General features: G+C 45.0%; 1 protein-coding gene across 2 annotated transcripts in view; it reads left to right on the forward strand.

The window, feature by feature from the left end:
• The window catches only part of LOC147441655 (peroxisomal fatty acid beta-oxidation multifunctional protein MFP2-like), a 100,940-nt gene that overhangs the window by 21,123 nt on the left and 53,318 nt on the right, over positions 1–26,499 (forward strand). For both annotated transcript variants that reach the window (XR_015184333.1, XM_086483209.1), the window contains exons 2-6: positions 12,774–12,894; positions 14,050–14,121; positions 14,606–14,668; positions 15,051–15,110; positions 15,188–15,255. Coding sequence is in view for 1 of the 2 variants with exons in the window: in XM_086483209.1 (XP_086339335.1) it covers positions 12,801–12,894; positions 14,050–14,121; positions 14,606–14,668; positions 15,051–15,110; positions 15,188–15,255 (357 nt within the window). In the remaining variant the exon portion in view is untranslated. The remainder of the gene's footprint in view (positions 1–12,773; positions 12,895–14,049; positions 14,122–14,605; positions 14,669–15,050; positions 15,111–15,187; positions 15,256–26,499) is intronic.

The raw sequence follows: 26,499 nt of genomic DNA on the forward strand, positions 1-26,499 counted from the left end.
AACATATCCCTTTGCCACAAGCCTTGCCTTATACTTGGGTTTTGCATCAACAGTCTTGATTTTATACACCCATTTGTTAGGAATAGCCTTCCTTCCTTTGGGCAATTCAACCAAATCCAAAGCATGATTAGCATGCAAAGCTTTAATCTCTTCGTGCATAGCAAGGTCCCACTTGTCGTTGTGCTCACATGTCTTTGCCTCTTTATACGTAAGAGGCTCTCCCTCATCTGTCAACATAATGTAATGCAAAGAGGGGTCATATCGAATCACAGGCTGTCTTTGACGAGTAGACCGCCTCACCCAATGATCCACATTATCCGGCAATGGGTTTACATCAGGTGGCACTACCAAATCATCAACAATGGGCTGCTGTACATCATTTTCAGCACCATTTTCAGCATTGTTTCTTGGCTGCAAATGCCCTTCAGGAGCCTCAATTTGCTGTCCAACATCATCTGGCTCAAACACCACTGGATCATCTACATTTTCAGCCATTTGTGGTGCATTCTGAGGGTCAAAAATAGGCCTAACAGGTGGTTGGTCATGCTGAAATTTCACCCTTTTATGGTCATGCTTTGAGGCACAAATGTTTTGAAGCAGCCTTGCCTCATTAAAAACAACATCCCGGCTGCGTACAACCCTTTTGAGCTGAGGTAACCAAATCCTGTAACCCATTTCGCCTTCTTCACCATATCCCATGAAGAGGCCTTTAATGGACTTCGCATCTAGTTTACTCCTCAACTCAGGTCTAACATGCACAAAAGCTTCGCAACCAAAAATGCGTAAGTGGCAGGCTTGCCAGACCAAACCTCTTCAGGGATGTCACCTTTCAAAGACATGTGAGGGGATCGATTGTATATATGCACTGCAGTTTTCAAAGCTTCTCCCCAAAATCCATGAGAAAGATTAGCTGTGGACAGCATGCATGCATCTCACCCTCTCACAAAGTGTCCTATTGAATCTTTCAGCCACACCATTAGAAGAGGGACTGTATGGCACAGTAAGCTCCCTCTTAATGCCCAAATTTTCACAAAACTTGTTATATTCAGCACTTGTGTACTCCTCCCCATTGTCTGTACGCAAGTATTTTAGCTTTCTACCAGTTTGGGTGGTCACAAATGCATGAAATCTCTTAAACGCAGCAAAGGCTTCATCCTTAGACTTAAGCAAATAAACCCAAATTTTCCTAGAATGATCATCAACAAAGGAGACAAAATAACATGCACCACCCATAGACTTAGTAGGCATGCTACATACATCAGAATGTACAAGATCAAGCACACAAGATTTACGAGAGACACCAGAGCAATAAGAACGCTTTACTTGCTTGCCATATTGACATTCATTACAAAAATCAAGCTTTGTGCCTTTAACATCAAGCTTGTTCAAAGTACAAAGCTTAGAAAGGCCCTTTTGGCTCATACGGCCAAGCCTCTTGTGCCACAACTCCATGTGAGAGTTAACTTCAGCCAATGCAATAAACTTGCCCAACACGGCCTTTCCATGCATGCAGTAAAGTGTCCCTTTCTTTGTGCCCTTTACAATCAGCCTTGAGCCTTTAGTCATTTTCCATGACCCTCTCTCAAACAAGATGCTGTAACCATGCATATCCATTTGACCAACAGAGAGCAGACTCTTCTTGATTCTCGGCACATATCGAACATCATGCAAGACAAGCTCATTTGTGCCATCTATGGAGAGATGCACAGTGCCAATACCCTCAATGGAACATGCATGATTGTTTCCAAGGTATACATGGCCACTCTTGCCCGTATCAAAAGTAGAGAAACACTCCTTGATAGGAGTCACATGAAATGAAGCACCGGAATCAACAATCCAAGTCTGGGACAATGCATCATTGACAGTCAATAAAGCATCAATAAGATCACTCTTGGTGATCTGCATGTCCTATGAATGAACATTTAGAGAGGCATCAAAGTCATAAGCATCATCATCTGACAAAGTGGCACACAAGATGTCCTCTACATCTGACAGCTCCTCAATCACGACACTAGAAGCCACATTGGCCTTCTCTTTGTCCTTTGAGCTATCCTGTGCATCTGCCTTGACTTCCTTCTTCACTTTCTTTTTGTCTCCGCCATTCTTTTTTCTTTCTAACTCAGCGTTATAGTACATGCAATCGGGTTTCTTGTGACCTTTCCTGCCACATTGATAGCAAGTCACATCACCCTTGCCTTTGCTTGCATTTCCCCTTTCTTTACTCTTACTCTTACTCCTTTGTGCATAAGCATTCTTCTTTTCTGTCCTGCCTCTAACCATGTTGGCAGAGTTGCCTCCCTCTCCACTTGCTTTCCTCCTGATTTCTTCATTCAAGATAGAACCCCTAACACCATCAAAGGTCAAATTGGGGTTATTGGACAACGAAACCACCAAAGTTTCCCATGACTCAGGTAAGGTCATAAGCAAGAAGATAGCTTTCAACTTATCATCAAAAGGGGGCAAGCCAGAATCCTGTAACTGCGACAAAGTACCTGCGAACAATGAGAAGTTCTCTGCCGCGCTCTTGGACTCATCTAGTTGCATGCCAACAAGTTTTCGCATCAAGTGCATCTGGGTTGACAGGCGTTGTATTTTCATACATTCCCTTTAAGTTTTAACTTCTCCCACACATCAAAAGCAGTTGTGAGACCTTTCACATCAATGACGGTCTCATCTGTCATGGCCATTTTAATGTATGTAACGGTTTTCCTGTTCATGCTAACCCATGCTTCATCTGTCATATTCTGTGGCTTCACCTGTTCAAGTGCCCCTTCGCAATCCTTAAGAAATAGGATTCTCTGAATCCTGTCTTTCCAAAGATCAAAACCTATACCATCAAACCTCCTAATCTTGAAGAGGTTCTTCACATCCGAAGAAGATGAGGCCATAGTTGCACGAAATAAGAGGGATAATACGCTGAATTTTTGGGCAAAATGCGCAAAAATTGGAGTATAGCCTCACAGAGATGTGCACTACAGCTCCAAATGGTCACAGGAGCAATTTGGGGCAAAATAGGACGTTTTGGGCACAAAATTCAATTTCTGAAATTTATGCGCAGGAAATTTCAGCGAGCGAATTTGTGCTCGAAAACAACGAATTTAGATGTTTTTAGCTTCAGAAGACATGCATAAGGCTAATACACAGCCTTTAGAAGCATGTAAGCACAAAAGCCCCAATTTGTAGCATCAAAATTGCATGAAATTGAGCCACAAATGGTCATACATCGACAAAATTTGTCAAATGTGCGTAGATTGCATCAATTTGCACTTTCCCGAATGTAATCGCACCATAAAAACACTTGCAAAAACTTGCGTAAATCTGAAATTTGCCTAAAACACCTATTTTAGGGCTTGTTTTTCGGCAATTTCAAGGTTTTCGGGTAGCGGGGACTTAGCAAAAGTATTCCCACACCTTAATACATCATTTGCAAAACATGTATTTTCGCTGTCATAACCTGTAATTTCCTGTTTTTGACCTAATTTCAGCCTGTTTTAGGTCAATTTGGGTTGCCGGGAGCTCTCTAGTGTCCGGGGACGAGTCCTTTGGCGACGAAATTGCAAAATCTCGCGATAAAGTTGACCTTCTTGGCTGAAATGCAGCGTTTGCAGGTTTGGGGGCAAACCCTAATCGGGCTCTGATACCAGTTGATGAGCGCGCGGCGGTGTGTGCAAGTGAAAGAGCACGCGAGGAAGTGCAGTGTGTATAGACAGGGGAGGCGAAGAGCAGCAGGAGAGGAAGCGCTAGCAGAAGAAGAGGGAGAGAGAGAGAGCTCACGTTTTTGGGGAAAACTCAATAAGTGAGTTTTGGGTTTTTCCACTTTTATTATAAGTGACCTTTAAAAAATATGTCCAGGTTCAATATGAACCTGGACAAAGTATAAAAATGTACAAAAAGGGGTTATTTAGGCCTTCAACCCAACACAGTACGATCCAGATGCCCCACATATACAACTCTCACATGGTGAGAGGAACAGAGTTATGAGACCGGACCTATTACAGCGATACACGACACGGACCTGGATCACACCCCACCAGCCCCTGCCCACGAAGATGCTATACTACAGAGACTCCTTTTTGAGCATCTCTGAGGATGGGTTTATCCAGAGGCCCAGATATATGGATGTATACATGCCCCACAGTGCCCGAGTGGCGATTGGCCAGCTAGGAGTATCATCACACCAGCTTGAGATTGAGGCAGGCAGAGTGGCACGGGTCATTAGAGCAGAGAGGATCTGCAGACTATGTGAGGAGGAGGTTGAGAGCGAGGAGCATTACGTATGCAGGTGCAGAGCATACAGTGACATCAGAGACAGATACACTTCCTTGTTCAGTAGACACCCCACACTACGCCAGATCATGGAGTCTACAGACCAGCGCCAATTGGGCGAGTTCTTGACGGAGATACATCGTCATAGGGAGATGCTACTACAGGATCCTATTACAGGGAGGGAGAGACGGCAGCTCCAACTCACTGACTTCTTTCAGAGATCTACTATAGTGCATATGCCGACACAGGAGGGGGTTACCCTTCAGCGAGCTGAGGACCTCCGAGCCAGACGGAGACCGAGAGCATCTGGTTACCAGACACTTGTACTATATGAGAGGGAGATTATAGAGATTCGGGCTCGTCATCAGCGCCGTATCCAGGAGCAGATCGCTCATTTAAATCTACATCCGGAGATCATGCTACAGGGGTTTTTTACTTCGCCATCGCCTATGTATCACATATTACATCCTCATTATGGGACTGGATGGAGCTAGTTAGTTTGCATTGCATTCTTGTATACCCCTGCTCATATATTTCACATACCCTTAGTGTTAGTGCTCCATCTCCCACCCCACTCCACTCATCACTCCTATCCTTCTAGTTCAATCCTATTTTATTTTATTTCATGTTATATTTTGTCCTTTTTTTGGTCACCCAGAGGGCATTGACAGTTGTACATCGATTTTGTCTCATAGGTCGAGTTCGGCCTCTAGTAGACGTTAATAAAGCTCTCTCTCTCTCTCTCTCTCTCTCTCTCTCTCTCTCTCTCTCTCTCTCCCCTTGGTCTCTACACTTCCGCATCGTCGACTTTGACAATATTCTGGCTGATCTTTATGCAAGTCGCAATGACGCTAAAATACCATTGTTACGTAAAGAGCTGGAGTCGAAGATTATGCATGAGGAAGATGAAATGGACACTTTCCTTGCTGGTATCAAGGATATCAATTAGCAACTTATTTCTGCCGGTGAAGTCATTTTTGACAATTCCCTTGTGCAGAATGTTCTTGATGCTTTGCGAGATTCTTACCAGACTTTTGCTAGTACTTAAAGACTTATGACCCAAGGAAATCTTGAAGTTGTCAAGTTTGATGCATTATGCACATTGCTATTGCAAGGGTCACTTTCCAGAAAAAACAGGGCTAAACAACGTGCAGTTGAACATGCCTTTATTGCTGTTCAAAAGAAAAATTGCTAACAGCAATGTAGCCACTTCTCATGGTTTTTTTGCGAGTCCTAATGCTTCTATTAGCAGCACTTTCTCTGGAAAAATTTGGTGAAAAGGGCAAAAAGAAGACGAGTTGCCATTACTGCAAAGCTAATGATCGCTTGATCAAGTAGTGCCCAAAATTGAAGGCAAAAGAGGCTAAGAAGAAAAAGGCTTGTTCCACTACAAGTGCAACTATTTTCACAAATGGGAACGCATAGCAATATAGAATTTACTATGATAAATAGAATTTATCACTAAATACTGAAGCCAGAGGATATAGAGAGAAATAGAGCGAGATTTGATTTGATTTGATTTGGTATTAACGTCCGCAGGGGGCCAGAAATGACCCATGGGACCTCAAAGTGATACATAGTCTCCCCTCACAGGGGTGTATGGTGTGTGTTGTTCTCTTTTTGTGTTCCTATGAGTGTCTTTCGATGCTCAAGTATGCGGGTGAGGTATGTTCCGAGAGCTGTAGGGGAGGGGTTTGTCTTGGATAATAGATCCGCAAAGGTAGAACAACCGCTTAGGAGTGGTTGAAAATTAGCTCGGATGTGAGCATATTCAAGGCATTCCAATGTCACATGTGCTTCATCTTCGGGAGCTTGCATTGTACATGATGTGCATATCCGTTTAAAGCATCAATTTTCAGCTAGCCCTTTGTTTCTATTTTGAGCATATGTGACCTTGTGCGCATCAAAGAAATGGCTCTTCGTGCCATGTGGGGCATGGGTGTTCGTATGTGGGCCTGGGCTTCCCTTGGGTTTGTTCTATAGCCTGCCCAATACTTTGTATTGACATGCTTGCAGTAGTATTCAAATTTCGAGCGGTGTTGCGTTGTCTTCCACTTGGTGTGGAGGCTATTTAGTAATGCAATGTCAAAATTCAGCATGTGTTCTCCCTCCTTGCCCTCCTCAATAAGCATGTCCACATATGCCTCTACATTCCATTTAGCGAACCATTTCTTAATGTCCTGTATGAGGCTCGATGCAGAAATTTGCTTTTCTTTGTCTTTTGTGGCGCACATCCCGTTTCCCATGCAATGTGGGGGATTCGAGTAGTAGGCATCGCTTTGACCTTCATGATATACGTGTACATTCTTTTCAATGCTTTCATTTCTAGTGGTCTCTTGCCTGTCTCCAAGAGTAGCACGGAGTATGGTGTCGTCTTATTGACTCTCATGTGTCTACATAGAAACTTTTTCTGAATTTTTTCAATTTCATTCCATGTGTGGGCTGAAATGCTTGCTCCTCAGATTTCCACTCCGTAGAGGATGGCTTGCACCACGCATGTCTCAAAAATGGTCGCTTTTATCTCCCATATTTTTATGCTCCCTTGTGTGCACATGTTTTCAAATTGATAGTACTTGGCATGGCCGATGTCAATTCTATTATGTGCACATTGTCCCCAAGCATAGTTGCACGGAATGTCAATCCCCAACTACTTGAAACTGTCGACTTTCTCAATTTGTTTCCCTTGATACATGACGGGGGCGTGGATATCCATCTTACGAGTCTTTACAATCATGAACTTTGTTTTGTCTACATTGATTGATAGACCCACATTTTCACAAAAAGCATGTAAAGCATCGACCAATTTTTGTAGAGCTGTAATGTCATGGGCGAAAAGAGCCACATCGTCTGCATAGATGAGCATGAGAAGTGTAAGCATCCCGATGGCTGGTTCATCCCCTTCTAGTTGAGGGAGGAAGCTTTCTATTTGATCAATGCACAGTCCAAAAAGAGTAGAGGAGAGAGGGCATCCTTGTTTGAACCCCCATGTTGCTTGAGAAAGCTTTGGACAGCCCTTCGTGCGTTTTTAGTTGACATATGACTCTGTCATAGAGATGTGCTACCGCACTTCTGAGATGCATCGGTACTTCTATGCATTCCATCCTTTTCCATATACCCATTCTCGGGACCGTGTCAAAGGCTTTGGTGAAATCTACAAAGCAACAGTATAATGTTTTTCCTTTTAGCCGACTCTCTTCCATTGATACCCTGAGTGAAACAAGGTGATCAATGGTGCTATGTTTTGGTCGGAAACCTGCTTGTTCTTTTGCTCGTTTTCCATTTGTCTCCGCCCATGTGCTTATGCTTTGTTCTAAGATGCTTCCCAAAAGCTTTGCCATGCAAGATCCTACCATATGGTACGATAGTTGGTAGGCCGATTTACATCCCCTTTTTTGTAAAGTGCTTTGATCCAGTTTTTTTGCCAATCCTCGGGCAGCCCTTGAACAATGGCTTGGTTTAGCATTCTATGTATCCACGCTCTGGCTCTCATACCTGACCATTTAAGCATTTTTGAGTTCAAGTATAGTATGTCCGGAGCTTTCCCATTTGCAAGTTTTTGTATGCCTTTTTTAACCGTTTCAAAATCAAAGTGGTCTTGGGCATGGAGATCGGTTTGCATGTGTGGCATTTCTTCCGCATTATTATGTACATATAGTTGTTCCACATACATGTACATGTCATCTGGGCTTATGTTCCCCATAATATCATGTCTTCGTCCTTTTATTTGCAGCCATTCTTTTTTGGGATTTTTCTTGAAGTTTGCTATGGCTTGCGTCTCCATGTGTAGCTCATAGTTTCTTCTTTTCCGCCTCTTGAGATTTGTGTAGTCTTTTGATAGAGTTTCCCATTCCGTGTTCGTCGTTGACAGTGCCCGCAATTGTTTTTTTACATACTTACACTCTTCATCAAACCATGGGTTATGTGTGCGGTAGCCCTTTAACATGGTTTCCTCGCCGATGCGTTTTTCCCATTGTTTGTTCCACGGCGTCACATAGAGCTTGTTTGAAAATTGGCCATGCTTGTTCAATGTGTGATGGCATGGGTATATGAGCAAGTGCATTGTCTATATACATTCTTTTCTTGTCCACTTGCATTTTGTATGTCCATGATCGGGCATGGGGCTATTTTTGTGCTTTTTGAGTGGGAACTTGTAGCCATACATGGATTGGGGTGTGGTCCGAATTGGGTGACCTCTTCTCAATTGTAAAATTACTTACAATATGGGATGCCTCATGTGCAATCAATACATAATCAATAACACTCATGCCTTTGTTGGCCGTGTAGCATCAAGAACCCAGATCAGCCAGTGTTTTTGCACTGGCAGATTCCCGGCGATAGTAGAACCACAGATCAGCCTAGCGTTTTTCATTTGCAAGACATTTGACAACAACAGAACCAGCAAAAGCCCTAGCGTTTTTGCAGAAGACTTCAAATCAGCCGTAGCGTTTTTGGTTTGCAGAATCCCCGGACTTGTCCGCCGCAGGCTCCTCCATCCAAGAGCCCAGCCCAGATCTCTCCACTTCCGTGGATTACAATCGACAATTCACCCGGGAGTCCTAGAATCCCCGGACTTGTCCGCCGCAGGCTCCTCCATCCAAGAGCCCAGCCCAGATCTCTCCACTTCCGTGGATTACAAGCGACAATTCACCCGGGAGTCCTAGATAGCAAGAGAAGAGAATACGACACCAGAGACGTTGTAAAACCCTCCTCCGAAGGCCCACTCTCGGTGGCAAGAGTGGTCTACTATTGATTGCACAAACTCGTACAAGTGGATGGATGAGAACTGATGCAAGTTTAGGCTATGTCTATGTCGACGACGGGGATGACGAGACCGACTCTAAGGCTGAATACTGATGCGCTTAATCTGCTGTCTAAAAACGTCAATGGGCTGAAATCTGCTGCTACCAAAAACGCAAGGAAAAACGTTGTTTTGCTGCAGGTTCTTCGTATCTTCGGCTGCCCTAAAAAATGCAGATTTGCGGGCCTTTGAAGTGCTCCAAAAACGCTGATCTGGCAGGTCTTTACTTGCTGAATTTCTGAGGCTTTGTCACTGATTTGCTGAACCTATGCATTGCTGAAAATGCCAGGTAAGTGGGCGATATGGTCTGCTGAAAAACGCCAGCAAAGGGGGAACCTGTGGCGATGATGCTGTGGATGAAAAAGCCAGGGGATAGAAGTCTATGGCGATGATGCTGTGGATGAAAAAGGTGCTGAGGGTTCTTGCTTGGAGGAAAAACGCCACCAAGGGGGGGATCTTGCTTGAGAGAGAGGGGGAACCTGTTGCGTGTGGCTTGTGTTCTCCTTGCTCTTCTGCCAAATAGTGCTAGCCTAGGTTTGCTTATATATTATCTTACCCAAATTGCCCTACTCAGTTCCCAACAAAAGTCACTTAAATTAATAAGTGAAAAATGTCAAAAATAGGGAAAATAGGTCAAATGCACTGGAAAATTCCCCTGAAGGATTCTGATGGGAATGCTTATGATCATGCTGTGTGCAACCAGAGGATATGCATCTACACTAAGTGCTTGGTCATGCACGGTCTGCGAACAGACTCACAAAAAGTGCCAGAACACTTGCTAATCTAGACTGACTGTGCTGTAGCTTGTCCATGGACACGTAGGGTTGGATGTATCACGTGACATCCCCTCCTTTTCAAAGTGAGGTACAGGTACCGAAATGTATGGCGTCGAGGGAGATCGCCAATAGCATCCGGAATCCTGGAAGGGACTCTTCGCCGGCCCACTCTGATGTGTGGGTCGTGCGGTACGTGAACTTCATAAAGGTCTGCAACACTTGCTTCTTTGGGCCGTGCCAAAAGCGACACAAAGACTTCTGTGGCTCCTTTAATGCTTCAACTTCGTCTAGAGTCATGCTCGTGAAAGGACTCCGTAGGGGGCTTGATTGATCTTTAGACTGCCTTGTATGTGTCATGCAGTAGCAATAGACCAACCCACCCATAGACCAACCCACCCTCTGGGCACGAAGACTGTTGAACTTGTAGGAGAGTCTAGATCCACTGGATGAGACTCGACTCGACCAAGTGAGACTCGACTCGACTAGAGCAAGCTAGCTGGAAGAGGACTAGACCAAACTAGACCAAGGTGGACTAAGGCCAAAGTGAACTCGACTAGACCAAGGTAGCTATTGGAAGAGGGCGAGAGTGGAGTAGACCAAACTAGACCAAGTTGGATGAAGGTAAAGACCAGCTAGACCAAGTTGAACAAAGGCGAAGCTGGACTAGACCAAGCTAGACCAGACCAATCTAGATGAGTAGATGAGACTAAACCAGCTAGCTCCTTGACCATGTACGCTCAACGGAGTTAGACTTCATTTGAGATCCCATCGGGCGGGCCAAAAACGAGAGCACCTATAGCAGGTAATCTATGTTGTGCTAAACACAGAACGACACTATAGAGCAAGGGAACAAAGCAAAATTGTACTCAAATGACACAACAGAAGACTCCAAATCAATGGAAGCTCGACTATACTCATAGACCAATACAGACTCTGGCTGGTAGCACACTTAGCTCCGAGCCCAGGACTCAAGGGTACAGTGGGAGTGTCGTGGCTCCAACTGTTCTGGCAGAGTGCGGGTGTGCAAGTGCTAGACTGAACACAAGACTCTACACTCAATGACTCATGAAACGTCCCCAATGCATAAAACCAACTGAGCATATAAACAACCATAAAGGGCAGCCAACGGCTGACACAAATATCTTTGACAGTCCAGCTACACCTATTTCTGAAATGTGGTGGCGGTAAATTGGCCACAGTGTCCTCTAGACCACCATTCCCTCTGTCTGCCATGTGTCACTGCCCAAGCAAGAGTCCACCCAGTGTGAACCCAAGGCTACCTGCAATTGCTGTCAATGTCCTGTCCGTGGCCTGCTACACCAATTATCCACCTCCAGCATTTGTACCAAATCAGCCAAATACTTCAAGGGTGCTGGATCTACAATTAAATTTTTCACTTTTTCGGGAGTGAAAAATTGAAAGAAAGCATTGTAGTTCTTTCAAAAATTCAACAATATTTATGTCCTGGGGAACTAATGCAACTATGACCGGTCTGGACATGCGGGTTCTGCTAGAGGCTCACAAAGTGCTAGGCTAGGTCCTAAGCTAAGACTCATGCTAGACTGTAGCAGAAGCATGTCCATGTAGCGCAAGTGGAGTGCGCACGTGACAGTGGATCACTTTAGAGTTGGGAAATAATCCGGATACTAGTAGCTTATGCCTTTATCCTCAGTTTTGATGCAATCTCTTAGAGCAGTCAGAAGCAGTACTTTGTGTAGATGCTGGTTGTGAGACTTTTGAGTCGGTTGAGTTGAGGAAATTCTTGGTAGAGCTGGATTTACTTTCAACAAACAGCATTGTACTTCCCGGATGTCTTTCGAGGGTAGCGGTTGGATGGTTTTCTAGCCAGGTACTATTCGCCCTCAAAGATCTGTAGCAGATATCCTCGTCCGTGAAACCCTTTCTTTACAGTTGCAGATTGCTCACTCCAACTTCCTTGTCCGACTTCCTTTCCAAGAGCTGAGAGGGGGTGCTAAAGTTCAGGAATCTCTCTGGATTCGTCTAGTCGGTCCTAGTTTCTCCTAGGGAAAGGTGTTAGGGAGTGAGGGCTGTCTTGTGGCTGTGCTTGGCGAGGGTGAGGTAGGTTTCTCATGAACTTGCATCTACATGTGGCGGCTTAGATGTGATAAATAATTAATTGTGATCTCAGTTTGTATCTAAGGTCTCAATGAGGACTAAGATGTGAATGCGATTGTTGATTGTTAGGTGTTCTTTGTGCTAGTGCATGCTTTATATCGCTTGCTCATTTCCTGGTTTTAGAGCATGGTAATCCAATGCATATTGCTTGCTCATTCCCCGACCTTATATACCAACAAAAAGGTATTCTACAAAAGGCTTGGAAGTGCAAATTGCGATTTAAATAAAGATTTTCTTTTGGTGCTGTCTCACTCCCTATTGGAGTCTTTCTGGCACGTCAACACATTGCTTCTTCCTTATGTTTCTGTTGCTGGCAATATGCTGAGACAATATCTTTGGGCTATTTATCATACATGCAACCAACTTAAGCAGGCCTTTCGTCGTCGCAGCAGTTATTCAGCTATGCCCTACCCATAATTTTGTGCTCAGCTCCTCCAGTCTCTTCATGATTGTTTTCCTCTGGAAGACATTTCACTTCAGCAGTTTGAGATCTTCTATGATTGTTTCTTGGTTTTTGTAGTGGCTTCACCCTTTTTGGGTGGTCTTGTCTTGTACATTGTTGTGATGAATGGAAATGTAGTTTCACCAAAAAAAAGGGGTGTGTGCGCGTGCGCATATGTGTGCGGTCTCTAGCAGACTTCTCTTCAAGAGTGCTGGCCCTGTTGGATGGGCTTATTAATTACTCTCACAGATGACTAAGTCTTAGATGCTCATGGACTTGTAGTCTGGATGAGTAGGTTTTCTTTCATATATCTCTGGAGATGTCCTGATTTTGACTGTTTTTTCTTCGCTAACAGATCCCAGTTTGCAAAAGGCTTTGTGCAATGGCTATTAAAACAGTTATGATGGAGGTAGGAGGGGATAAAGTGGCCATAATGACAATCAACAACCCTCCAGTGAATTCTTTATCCAATGCAGGTAGCTGTTTTAACTGAGGCTTCTACATACTGCTGTTCTGAGTTTGTAGAATTTTCAAAAGATTGGTTGCACAAATTTCTGAAGTTTACGGTGTTGTGGCTAATGAGTGGGGGCACTCAAGCTGTGTTTAGAAGAAAGCTGAAGTGGTAGTGACAAATCTCCTCACATGCATTGCACTTTTTAGTGGTAACTTATGAATAAGACCAACCACATTTCTAGGCATTTGAGCTTCTGCTCATGATAAATTGTCTCGGGACTCAAGCGCATGTGCATAAATGAGCATTGATTGTAACTCTCTCTTGCAGCAATGATTATCTTTGGACTTTCTGGGTATTTTAATGCCTCCTAAAATGAGACTCTTTTCTTAGAAATACTGCCCCTAATGCTTTTCATCCTTGATGTTTTCGCTTATAATGGTTCTTGCAGGAGCATTCTGTAAGGCATTAAAGAATTACTAAATTGGAAAGGCTGAACGCAATAATTGCATCATTGCATGATCAGAGTTACTTAATGAAAAAAATGAACAAAATGAACGCATGCGCTCTTTTATATCTGTAACATGAGTGATAAACAAATTTTCACATTATTTTGTATTTGTTTACGCTACAACTTGTGGAAGATGGCCAAGTATCTTCCATAAAATTACATATGAGAGATGGTCAAGTAGATGTGGACTCTGAGCGATTCTTAGTTACAAGGTCTTAATTCATTTTTCTCCAGTGCTGAAGGTGGCAAAGATGCTCAACTGTTCAGTACCGGTTGGGTCAAATGTGCAGACTAAGTTTTGATGTTGATATGATTTGTGAGTAAGGTTCGATGGATTTGTAACTTCTTGTCATAGTATCACTTATCCACCTTGAAAAGTGGTCCATTTCAATACACTGAATTGTGGGTACTCATGACAGGCGTTTTTTATGGCGACAGGGATTATATGTATGTCTGTTCAGTCTTTTGTGTGCATTCCTTTATTTAATTATTTAAAAGTGGGGAAGGCTATCACAATGAAATGTTGAAGAGGCTCAGTAATGGGTTTTAATCATTAAGTTTGACCTAACCTCTCTTTATCCACATGCGCCATCTTGGTGGAACACACTATAGGTGGATCCATTTTCCTGACAATGTTTTTGAAAATGGTGCAATTTGATTGTTTTGCAGTTCATAATGGGTTATACAAATGTTTCAAAGAAGCACAAGAAAGAAATGATATCAAAGCCATTGTCATAACAGGTACATTCCACTGAACTATCACTGGTGTTAGAATATTATGATGAATTTGCAATGCAGAGTCGTTTGAGCACCTTCATTACTTGTACGGCTCCTCATTGCGGAGTATGGAAATCAGAGATCTTTGATCTTTCCTAGCGGGATTAAGTCATCAGCTAGGAATGCTTCTTTATTATAGAATGTTTAATGATGAGCGCATAAGAGATATCGGACTCTTCATTTCAAGACATTAAGAGATATATCCCTGCATCCTCTCTTTTCAACCTTAAACACTTCATTTAAGTATATATCTACTGTGTCCCTTGTTGTAAGATGTTTTGTGCATAGCTTTGTCTAGAATTCCATTATGGCCTTAAAGGAAACTTAAATAGACATTTTTCCCCCCCCAAAAGAATGCTCTGTGCATTTAGGTTCTATAATGCCTTTGCAAGTCCCAATTGAATTGTTTACTGATACTTGAGAAAATTGTCATTGAATAACTTTACAGGAGCTGATGGAAAGTTTTGTGGAGGGGCTGATATCAGAAATTTTCAAAAGAAGCAAAATGCAGGTAATAATAGATTGAATGGACATTTTCGATCAATACTTCCATGTCTTCTACAGTTAGTTATATCGTTGCATCAGTGTCTTTGTAAAGTTGATGACTTGAAAGGGGTGTAAGCTTTTATCTGTCTTTTCCTTCTTCAAAGAGAGGGATACATCCATATACCAACAAACAGCATGCAAAATTGGAAAGGGTAAGAATGTGAGGTTGGAGCCCCTGTGGAGGTGCATAGTCCCTTGGTTGACTAATTCTCACCGTAGAGCCGAGTCAGCTGGAATTTTTGCATGAAAAGTTAGCCTGTTTACTGTTAGAGCACTCTTGTCACATAAACGCAGATTATGTTTTGCATATATTCAATGAATTCTAAGCTCTTTTCATTTGAAAGCAGAAGACGAGAGTGAAAAGTCCATAATAGCCCCCCGCAACCTTTTCAACAATGTTATAGAAGGTATCTGCAGTTTGTTGGTGTTTATGACTAATATATTTTTCACTGTATTATAGTCTTTTACGCTGACTGTCTTACAGCTTGCGAAAAGCCAGTAGTTGCAGCCATTGAAGGCTTTGCTTTAGGAGGAGGACTTGAGCTAGCCATGGTAAGGCTCAACATGGATGCTAATTTAATAAATGTAGCATACTTCGTATTCCGATTATTTTATGCACAACCTTACATGAACACTAGACTATCTCCCGCCCTTGGTTCCGAGTTCTACATTTTTCTTTTTCTGAGAAAAAGATCCTTCCATTAGTTAATAAAACTGCCCATAGGGCTACAATCACCTCTAGAGAGATCTATGTCAACAGCAAGGGGAGACTCTCCCAATGAAAAAACAGAATATGTACAATGGGGGCTAAATCACGAGATTGGAGGAGGAAAAAGCCACACAGGTGGACGGTAGTGCCTGAAGAAGGGAACTGGGCGCCAGAGTTGTAGGAAAGCCTCTCTGCGCTCCCGCATGCGGTCGGAACTGCCTTGGAGTCTCTCAAACTGGCCCCTGAGAGTGTGGATCAGCTCCAACCAAAAATCACGAACAGTCTCTGTCGGTGGAATAGGGCGAGCCTCGAAGATGCGGAAGCAGCAGGCCCGCCAAATGAACCAGAGTGTCAGGCCACAAATGAGCTCCCAACACACCTCTCTCTCACTGCACCACTCCTGAGGGGTAAGCTCTGTGGCCAGCTGAAGTGTAGGTCGACCCCCCTGGATCTCTATCATCCTGTTGGTGGAAGCCAACTCAAATTGGAGTGCAGGGCCGGTAAGAGTGGACTAGGCTGCAGCACCCCAAGTGTACTGTCGAGCTGTGGAAAGAGCTGGCATCAGCCGAAGAACCCGAAGCCAAACTTGTTGTGCCATGGGGCAGTCCTACAGACAGCGTCACTGACTCTCTAAAGGATGACCACAAGCTGCACAGGCTGCCGCGAAAAGCCACTGTGTACTAGCCAACTCCCAAGTGCTGTAGCTCTGTGTACAACAAGCCATTGGAACAAAGTGACTCTCCTCGGCTGCCTGGAGTCCCATAACCGCTCCCAAAAACCTGAGAGGAACTCAGTGGTAAGACCCTCCTCCTGCCAATGAAGTGCTGCATGACGACGAGCCTCTCTCCGCGCTGCCAGTGTGTGACGCCCCAGTCAAACTGTGTACTGAAAGAATGGGATTCCAGGGTGATCTGCTGAAGAGGAAGGGTCTCTCCAGAACCACTCTCTAGGGTCTCACTGCACTCGTGCCAGAGGGCAGCTCTCCTAAGCCCAAAGCTGCCAGTGGCCTGTCTCAAGATCTGCAGGGTCAGAATCCAAGACGGAATTCCTCCCCCTGAGACAGGATCTGCAGGGTCAGAATCCAAGACGCAAGTCCTCCCCCTGATGCCCAAAACTCGTAAAAGCAACTGCATGCATATCCTCAGGCTCTGAAGCAATTGACCCGTCGGGTCTCCACAACTGGCAAACATTGGTGTGCACATGGCGGGGCCCCACCGTCTCAAAGAAGTTCCCAGCCACTTTGTCTCCCACCTGGGTCCTTTGAGATGCCTGTGGATGGAAGGCAAACTCATGACGCCGCTCCTCAATGCTGGCCAACTCCTGTCGAGCCTACTGTAACTGCTCCTCCACCCAAGGACTGTTTGTATGATGCTCTTGCATCCTCGCCAAGGAAGCAACGCCCCGTCGGAGATGCATCTCCTCCTCCCTGGCTGCAGCCAAGCGAGCCGCAGACTCCTAGAGGAAGAAGCGACTAAGCTCAGCAAGTCCAAAGGCCCCTCTACCGGCAGGAGAGTCCTGCGTGTCCAAGCCCTTTGTCCAAAGTGCCATCACTCTCTCTCTAAGCTTTGAGTCCAACAAGATCCTCTCAGGGATGCGCAACATCGTGCTCCCCCTCCTCTGTTTGTCAGTCACAGTGAGAATCACTAGTGCATGGCCGGAGAAAGAAGTCCCTGCCAGAATGCAAACAGATTCACCCATGTCACAGATGTGGTCATTGGCATAGAAGCGATCTATCCGTGATAGATTCACTCCTCCTACTCTGCGGTCCGAGTGAGAGAAGGACAAGCTGTCTGGGGGCCTCACAAATCTTGGATGCTGCCAAACATCCGAAATCCTCAAGGTCTTCCATAGACGCTCCCAAGCTGCCAACTCAGCCCCATGTACAATAGCATGGCTACCTCCAATCCTGTCAGAGGGGTCCTCCAGCATGTTGAAGTCTCCCCCAATACACCATTGCTCTGCGTGCGGCTGAGACTCAACAATGTGTGTGACAAACTGCTGACGTGTTGAAGCCCTAAAGAATGGAGCCAACTTGCAGATCGCGGCCAAGGGGCCTAAACCCTAAGAAAAACAAACAGTAGAAGAAGAAGTCCTACCAACTTATGGGGACCTCGTCCGATGGGGCCCCAGTGACATAAAGGGATTAAAATAAAGCAGGACTCTCAGACACACACATGCAAAAACTGATCCTGCGTTGGCAGCTTTTTGGCATTTCTTTTGGACCAAAAGCATTTGAGTTTTGAAGGCTTTTCATGTAAACTGCTTTTGGGGCCTAGGGCCTTTAAATATGAGGCCATGGGCTCATTCTCTGGCATGCTTCTTGGAGAAGGTGCAGAGTTTGGAGTACCGGCTTGTAGTGTGTTGATGCAATATAAAGAGATACCGAAAGGGGCGCCAAGGTTTGGAGCCAATACTCTCTGGGGTGGAATTCCGCCACTCCGTGTCGCGTGTCGTCTCTCTCTCTCTCTCTCTCTCTCTCTCTCTCTCTCTCTCTCAGTTCAGTTGTTATTGAAGTGCTAAAAGTCTGTTCAATTTGTTCTTTTCTATTGGCACGTGGTGCTGGTCTTGTGACAGTGGTATCAGAGCATCAGGCGTGTGCTTTTTTGAAAGCATACCGGTCCTGAAAAAAGGGCAGACAGAGCTATTGGAATGTTACTTGAACTATCTTCGGGTCCCGACCTGTGCTTTTCTGAAAGCATACCGGTCCTACAAAAGAGCAGACAGAGCTATTGAAATTTTACTTGAAGTATCTTCGGGTCCCAACCACGGACTTATTAGCCACTCCCACCCTTACTTCATCGTGCATCGGGCGCACTCCCGTCTTCATTGCTCTATCTTATAGGGCATAAGCCATAAAGAACCCAAGACATGGAATTTATGGATTCAACAGAATATTTGCAGTTTCCGCTCAACGAACTCCACGACATTCTTTCGCGGCATCCTCAGCAAAATCTTCCGATGCTGCAAAGTTTTCAACAATTTTTGAACTACATGTTACCCCCTCTGATAGCCCAGGTGGTACCTCCTCCTCCGGCATCAGAAAGTACAAGAGCTTCCAACTGGCAACCTTCTCAGCCGTCTTTTCCGATTGGGGAAGTTTTCAGGAATATGGTGCAACCATTTGACCGTGATCCAGTGCAACCACCTTTGCTACCGTTGACGGGAGCAAAGCGAACCCCGAACCCCGACGGCCTCTAAAACACCGGGGACCGAATGGCGCGCCTCGAGCCTGTCATGGTAAAGCAAACAGGGGGCACCACCTAGCTTCAGCGGCTAGGACGCAAACAACACACCACCATAACAAAGTTTTCATCCAAGAGAGATGGATGCTTGGGAGTAATGATGAAAAGGAAAGGGAATGAGATCAAGTGAGAGAGAGAGAGAGAGAGAGAGTGAGGGAGGGGGTATAGCGGCTTAGTACTTAGGGAACACAAAAGGATGGCGAATCCGCACACCCTTCACACATACACAAGCTCACTCCAAAACACAAGACTAGGTGGCGGTTCCGCACACCTCACATGGGCAAAACATTGCAAGAAAACATACTCACAAAACCTTAAGCTTTATTTAGAGAATTAGGCGATGAAACGGGGAGCATAGGGTAGGGGAATGAGAAGGGAGAGAGTGGTAGAGCACATGGCGGATAGGTGGGAGTTGATGGCGAAGACTCGCACGAGGATTATGGCCATCATCCTTCATTTAGTTGCCCTTCATCTTCCATAGCCAAGGGTGTAGAGGTCATGCTCAAGACAAGCATGGTGATTGCGGTGATGGTGGTGTGGGTGTGTGTGTGTGTGCGCACTAGGCACACACAGTGCATAGTGTGTTCTTTGGTGATGTTGTGTGTTTTTGTGTGATGGTGACCCCTCTTTATATAGGGGAGGAGGGGGGGGAGAAATTCTAGAATTTAGAAATGAAGAAATCATTATCTACATAGGCCATGTGACTGTGGGCCCCACTTGTCTGGCTGTGTGTATATGTGCCAGAACAGCAGTCTCATGAGAGAGAGACTAAGAGAGAGATGGGTTGATGAAAAAAAGTGAGAGGTGACATGGAGAATAAAGTAATTACAAGAGGGGAGAGAGAGGAGTGTGTTCAGAGGTGAATCTGTGTGCAGATGTGTGTGAACACAAGAAAAATCAGGTAACCACCGGGTGGGGATGGGTCTATGGGAACCTTTTTTAGTGAAACTGAGTGTGTGTGAGTGTGGGGGAGGTTATTTAGCTACAAGACAAGAGACATGGCGCCCTTTAGAGAGAGGGGGGGGTATTTGGGTCATGGGATATGATATGAGAGAGAAAGGGGGGGTGGGGTATACTATTTTGGAAGATAGGGTAAGTTGCATGTGAGTTAGGGTGCATTATTGGTGAGTTAGAATGCATTATTGGTGAGAGGTGGGGTAGCTTGAGGGGAGAGAGAAAGGAGAAAGGACAAGGGGAAGAGAGAGGGGGTTGACCTTTTGAGTGGAGGAGAGGAAAAGGGACACACGGCGGGGCAACAGTGAAGAAAAAGGAGGCAAGGTGGGGATGGGCTGCCCCGCATGCATGAGGTGGCCTATTTTACCTTTCTCATATATTTACATAATCATACTTTATTTTTTCTTACTTTTTCCAATGTCTTTTATCACTCCCTCTCTAAGAGGGGGTTTTCATGGGGTGGGGACGAGAGAAGAGGGGTATGGGAGCTTGGCTTGTGAAAAGCCCCCATCATTAGCCCTCCCCTTTTGGCTAGAGGCATTCATGTCTCTAGCTCATCTGTTTGATCATTATCGTCGGAGGTGGCGGCTGATGGTGTGTCCTCATCTTGAATGTCAATAGGTGGAGCCTGGTCAAATCGAAGAAAATAAGGTTTAAGTCGTCAACCATTTACCCTGGTTTTATGAAGTTTTCCATCAGCCTCCATAAGGTGGTAGCTTCCATTGGCATACTTTTTCCTGACGATGAAAGGACCTTCCCATCGGAGTAGGAGTTTCTTATCCTTGCTCGTGTCGAAGCGATTGTCGTAGCGGAGCACCAACATTCCTTTCTTCAATTCTTTTTTCTGGAGATGCTCGTTAAAGCTAAGCCGTCTATGCTCTGCTTGTGGTGCATAATAATTTATTGCTTCTTCTCTGTCCAGCTGCAGTCTTTCCAAGTTGATGATGTGATCTCTCAAATGCATGTTGGGCTGTTGAAGCTGGCTTGCCATTACTCTGAGACTTTGTAGTTGCACTTCAATGGGCAAGATTGCTTCCTTACCAAATACTAGATGATACGGTGTGAATCCCAAGGATGTACGAAATGAAGTTCTGTAGGCCCATAAAGCTGGTAGTAGATACTTATCCCAGTCTCCAGGATATTGTTTACCTGCTTGGTAATAATTTTAGAAACCATTCCATTTACCTTTTCAACTAGGCCATTACATTGAGGGTAATATGGTGAAGAGTGCCTCCTTGTAATGCCCAGTTTCTGCATTAATTCTCCTACCAAGTCTGCTCTGAAACCTGGCCCTCTATCAGAGATGATCTCTAAAGGTGTGCCAAACCTACAGCATATGTGCTCGTAGATAAATTTAGCTACCTCTACCGCTGTGATTCTAGTGGTGGCTGTAGCCTGTGCCGCCTATCTAGTCATGTAGTCGACCCCCATGATAATGTAGAATTTTCCTGAGTTGGCCCTACGTAATGGCCCAATGGCATCGATACCCCATTTTTCAAATGGGCCATATGAGAGAATAGGTGTCTGTGGTTCAGGCATAAGTGACCTAGTGCCGGCCTTTTGACACAACTTACATGTTTTGCACCAGTGGTGTACATCACGGTTGAGGCTAGGCCATATGAAGCCTGCCTGCAAGATTTTCCTACTTGTTATGTCTAGGGCAAAGTGACCACCACAAACCCCGTCGTGACAGCTAGCAATTACTCCCGTGATTTCCTGAGAGAGAGGGACCTTCCTGAGTATTTGGTCCTTACCCTTACAGTACAAACCGTCATTGATGAGTCGATACCTTGTGGCCTTCCGCGTCAGCCATTGCTTCTGTCCCTTTGTTAAATCTGATGGGCATTCCCCTGTTTCCAAAAAATGCATGATGTCAGGCAAGGCATCACTTCCTTGAAATAGAGGGAGCTTTAGTTTTATTGCTCCAACCACCACTTCCTGTAGTCTTTCACTTGCTAGGGCATCTGCTTCTTGGTTTTGAGCCCTTGGGATATGGTGTATTTGAACTTCTTCAAACTTACCCAACAAGGTTTTTACACCACTTAAGTGAGTCCTTAAACTAGGATTCTTGCATGTCCATGCTCCATTTACTTGCCTTACCAGAAGTAGAGCATCCCCAAATACATTAAGGCGTTGTACACCTTGCGAGACGCACCATTGTAGACCCTTGGTTAGTGCTGCATACTCAGCTTCATTGTTAGAATGTGAATCTAACAATTGGCCCAACGAAAATACCTTTGTCCCTTTGTCATCAAAGACCACTATGCTTGCAGCTGCTTTGTCGGACGCTCGCTTGTAGGCTCCATCAAAGTAGAGAGAGTATGCTCCTTCTACCATCGGTGGTACTGGAGGTAATCGGACTTCTCCTTCCTTAGATTGCTTCTCCTTCCTTTCAAAGACTTGGTAGGTCATGAGTCCCCCCAAACTTGCCCTTGTCGTGCTTTCTACCTGTACCGTGTAGTCAAACTCTTGCAGACGAACTAGCCATTTAGTAATTCTAGTAGACACATCCATGTGTTGTACAACATAGGGAAATATTTCATCCGTGGTTAGAATCACAAATTGCTTAGGCAACAAATATGACCTAAACTTTGTAGTTGCAAATCTAAGAGCTAGGACTAAGTGTTCCACATGGATGAAACCTTTCTCTCCTGCTATCATCATTCGACTAGAGAAGTAGATTGGCCTCATGAAAGATGTCGTCGTATCCTTTTGGAGTAGCACAGCCCCCAATGAGTCATCACCAACACTTGAGGTGACAGAATTTTTCATCCCACTTAGGTGGTGAGATAGTTGGCAAAGTGGCTAAGACCTCCTTTACCTTGTTGTAGTGATGTTCGCTTTCCTCGTCCCAAGTGAAAGTTGATCTTTGAGTGAGTTGTTGCAGTGGTAGAACAAGTTGTGATAGTAGATGTATGAATCTACTTAAGTACCTCACCTTTTGTAGAAAAGAGACCAGTTGACGTGCGGTCGTTGGTGAAGGTAGGGCTATGAGTGCGGACACCTTACTTGGGTCGGCGTTGATACCTTTTGCTGAAATTTCATGGCCTAGTAGAATGACTTTACTCTCCCCAATGTGGCATTTATCCACATTTAATTGCCCACCTAGGCTCTGCAACCTGGCCAAACCTTCAGTTACCTTTTCTAAATGTGAAATACGGGAGCTATATATACAAAAATCATCAATGAACACTCTTATGGATGTTCCAAAGAACGGTTGAAAAACATATGTGACATATCTTTGGAATGTGTCAGGTGCATTTGTGAGACCAAATGGCATAACCCTGTATGCAAAACAACCCCATGGCGTGATAAAAGTGGTTTTTAGCTGATCTTCCAAGGCTATGCGTATTTGAAAGTATCCAGAATAACCATCACAGACGGTATAGCATTCAAAACCCGCTACTTCATTCAGAATTTCATCCAAGAAAGGGAGAGGAAAGTGGTCTCTCTTTGTAGCTGCATTTAGTGGATTGTAGTCAACACAGACCCTCCACTTACCATTCTTTTTAGGCGTCACCACTACAGGTGACACCCATTCTGAGTTTTCTACAGGATAGATGAATCCCGCCTCCAACAGTTTCCTTACCTCGGCCAAGAGTGCCTTTTCTTGTATGACCCCCAATCGTCGTAGCTTTTGCACAACTGGTTTTACCCCTTCCTTTAGCTTAATATGATGTTCCACCACTGTAATGCCTGTGATTCTTTCATAGTTGTCAATGAACAGGTTAGGAAATCCCATCAACATTTGCAAAAAACTATCTTTCTCCTCAAGTGTTAATTCCGTAGACAACATACCCTTCAACCTACTTCCTCCTAGGCCAGGTGATTTTCTCTCTTCATTGGGTTTCCCTTTTGGTGATGGATCACCAGTTGTGCTTACCCTTTGTGGATCCTTCATAATGATACCCATCACATCAATGGAACTGTCACTTTCGTCGGTGGATGTGGTCTCCTCCTCAGAACTGGAAGATTCGCTAGTGGTTTCATCTGCCGATGTTTCCAGATTCATTTGCTTTTGCTTGCCAATCCTCATGTCGTAGTAGATTGTCTCCCCTTTCTTACCGGTCATGCGTAGAAGGCCAGTACCCCAGTCCTGTTTTGCCTTCATGGCCATCAACCATGGCCTTCCCAAAATTAGTGGATAGCCCTCCCCCTTAGTAGGCATTACAAAAACATCTACCTCTACCTCAGTGTTGAAAGCTTTGATTTTCACGGCACTTACCACACCCACACACTTTACTTTTGCGTTGTTTGCCATCTTTGCCTTGCATGGAGAAGGCCTGTCAACCTCGAGCCCTAATCGAAGCATCATAGCTTCGCTCATTACACAGATTTGTGCACCTCCATCAATGTAGGTGTTTCCAACCCTCTTTCCTTTTATGTTTACGTCGACAATTGGAAGGATGTCATCCATGTTGCATCCCGAAATTGCTCCGGCTACCTTTGTTTTGGAGCGTCTTGTACTTACCATTTTAGACCATTGTCGCCTTACTTTTGGTGCAAGATGTAGCAGCTGTGGCCATGTAATCTTCGGTCCTTGCTCTGCCACATCCAATGTTAGATCATAGGGCTTAGAACTTTCCCCTAGCTGGAAGTCGGTGATGCCCAATTTCCATCGTGGCCTGAATGGCCTCTTGCTAGTTTCTCCTTTCATGCAGCTCATTGGTGTTCTTCCAGTGACTATTCAAGATTATCATGGAAAAGCTGATTTCCACATCATGAAGTTGGGCAATTGCGACGCTCTCTTGGGCATGCCTTGGCATGACAAGAATGATGCGGCTCTCCAGGTTCGGAACCGAACCATCACTGTGATGCAGAAGGACAAGCCAGTCGTGCTCAAAGTTCGGTTGTTCGAACAAAACCCCGAATGAACTCTCTCTACTTGTTTTTCTTTATAGCTAGAAAGTATTGTTTGAAAGGGACCCCGTCCGATGGGGCCCCAGTGACATAAAGAGATTAAAATAAAGCAGGACTCATAGAGACACATGCAAAAATTGATGACTTGGCAGTTACGGACGCTCCGCGTTTTGCGTTGATCGATGACGTGGCAGTTGTACGGAATTCCGCAAAACACGTTGGCAGCTTTTTGGCATTGCTTTTGGACCAGAAGCTTTTGAGTTTTGTTGGCTTTTTGTCACAATTGTGACTTGTTACACTCTTCTTGATTCATTACAGATGCAGATGCGAAGTGTGACTCACCCAGGAGGACTCCTGCTCTCGAATGGTCACACCCCTTCGCCCAAAAGACATACCTCTTCGCCAAAAGCCACACTCCTTCGACGACTGGTCACAACCCTTCGCCCTACTGATATGACTCTTCACCCAATGGTTGCAGCTCTTCGCCGAAAGGATGTGTCTTTTCGCCTAAAGTCATGTCTCTTCACCAAGAGACATGCCTCTTCATTAATGACTCTTGAGTTCCTATAAAAGGAACCCTTTGTACTCAGTTTTATTCATTCAATCAAACACAGAGTCTTCTCTTCTGAGTCGAGTTTCTAAGTTCAGTTCAAGTTTCTTAAGTCTTAATCATGAGTTTAAGTACTTAATTAAGGATTAGCACCTAGAATCCTTACAGTGGTATCAGAGCAAATTTTTTCCCGGGACCCGAAGGTTGTGAGCCTCTCACCCTCGCGGCTACCCTCTCCCCCCCCCTTCCCGGAGTTGTATGGAAGCAGAAGAAAGGTGGACAATATCCACGTCAGTATGAGGTAATCTTTTTTTCTATACTTACATAAAGACAAGCAGAAGACGGAAGACATAGTGGGTGTTGCGGCGTACCGGTTGTACTCCTGAAGTAAGTCTCTCCAGCATGAGGTGACTCTTCGCGTGGATGATTTGCGATTTTTCCCATGAAGAGTCGTACCCTTCCCTTGCGCAACTGACGCGAACCAGTGCTTCCAGGCCACCCCTTCACCCAGCTACTCACGCCAGGCAGCCCACGCTGGCAGCGTACGCAGCATTTCGAATAAGCAACAGCGTTTCGTTTTGACAGCATTGGTTTATTAAATTGGGTCACCCTTTAAATTTTTTAAGGGGTTTGGCCGGCCGCCCAACAGAAACTTAAAGTGGGCACCCTTTGGGTACCCAACATGAAAAAAAATAATAAACAAAGGGCCACCAACGGCAGCCAACGCAATGAGAAGCCAGCGCCAGCGTGAAATTCTGCCGCCCCCTCTTCTGCTAATCTTTCTCGCTACCAATTCTGGCCATCGCCGGGTGCGCAGGTGGGCTTTTTCGCAGTCATGGCCGACGATGCCTTCGATGTTCCAGTCCTCTTTCTCTCGTACATAGACGAGGTTCCCGAAGCCATCTTGCCGGAAAATCCTCCTCCTGCTCGCGAAGTGATTGTTATGCTAGATACCCCAGAACCGGAGCCTGTATACGAACCGGAAGTGATTATCATTCCGGATTCCCCGTCTCTAGAACCCGCACCAGTTCCAGCAGCAATACCAGTTCCCGAACCCAATCTTGCGCTTGAACCTGCTCCTATTCCTGCACTACAGCTAGTAGTTTTGCCGCAGAATTATTTGGTATATGTTACCCATCGCCACGCCTCTCGCTTACAGGTCTGGGTGGTGTGGCACATCATTGTTACGTGCGAGCCTCTTCATTTGCCACACTACGAGCATATTCTGGGCCGGTACCCTCACTTGGCCTATTCTCTGACGGAGTGTCGAGTGGATACGGTGAATGACATCATCTCCCAACGGCCTTTAATTCGGGTTCACAACGAGTTGTAGCTTCCGGATTATACGCCTTTGACTCCAGACGACACACCTCCTATCAACGAGGTGGAAGATATTGAGGATTCGGATCTTGGACCAGATTTCTTAGAGGAGTGGGACGCAGCATCAGCAGCAGCTTCTCCTTTTTACGGCAACCACACCT

Source organism: Adiantum capillus-veneris, chromosome 15, assembly GCF_014529385.1.
Source record: "Adiantum capillus-veneris isolate H3 chromosome 15, ASM1452938v2, whole genome shotgun sequence".
Taxonomy (NCBI): Eukaryota; Viridiplantae; Streptophyta; class Polypodiopsida; order Polypodiales; family Pteridaceae; genus Adiantum; species Adiantum capillus-veneris.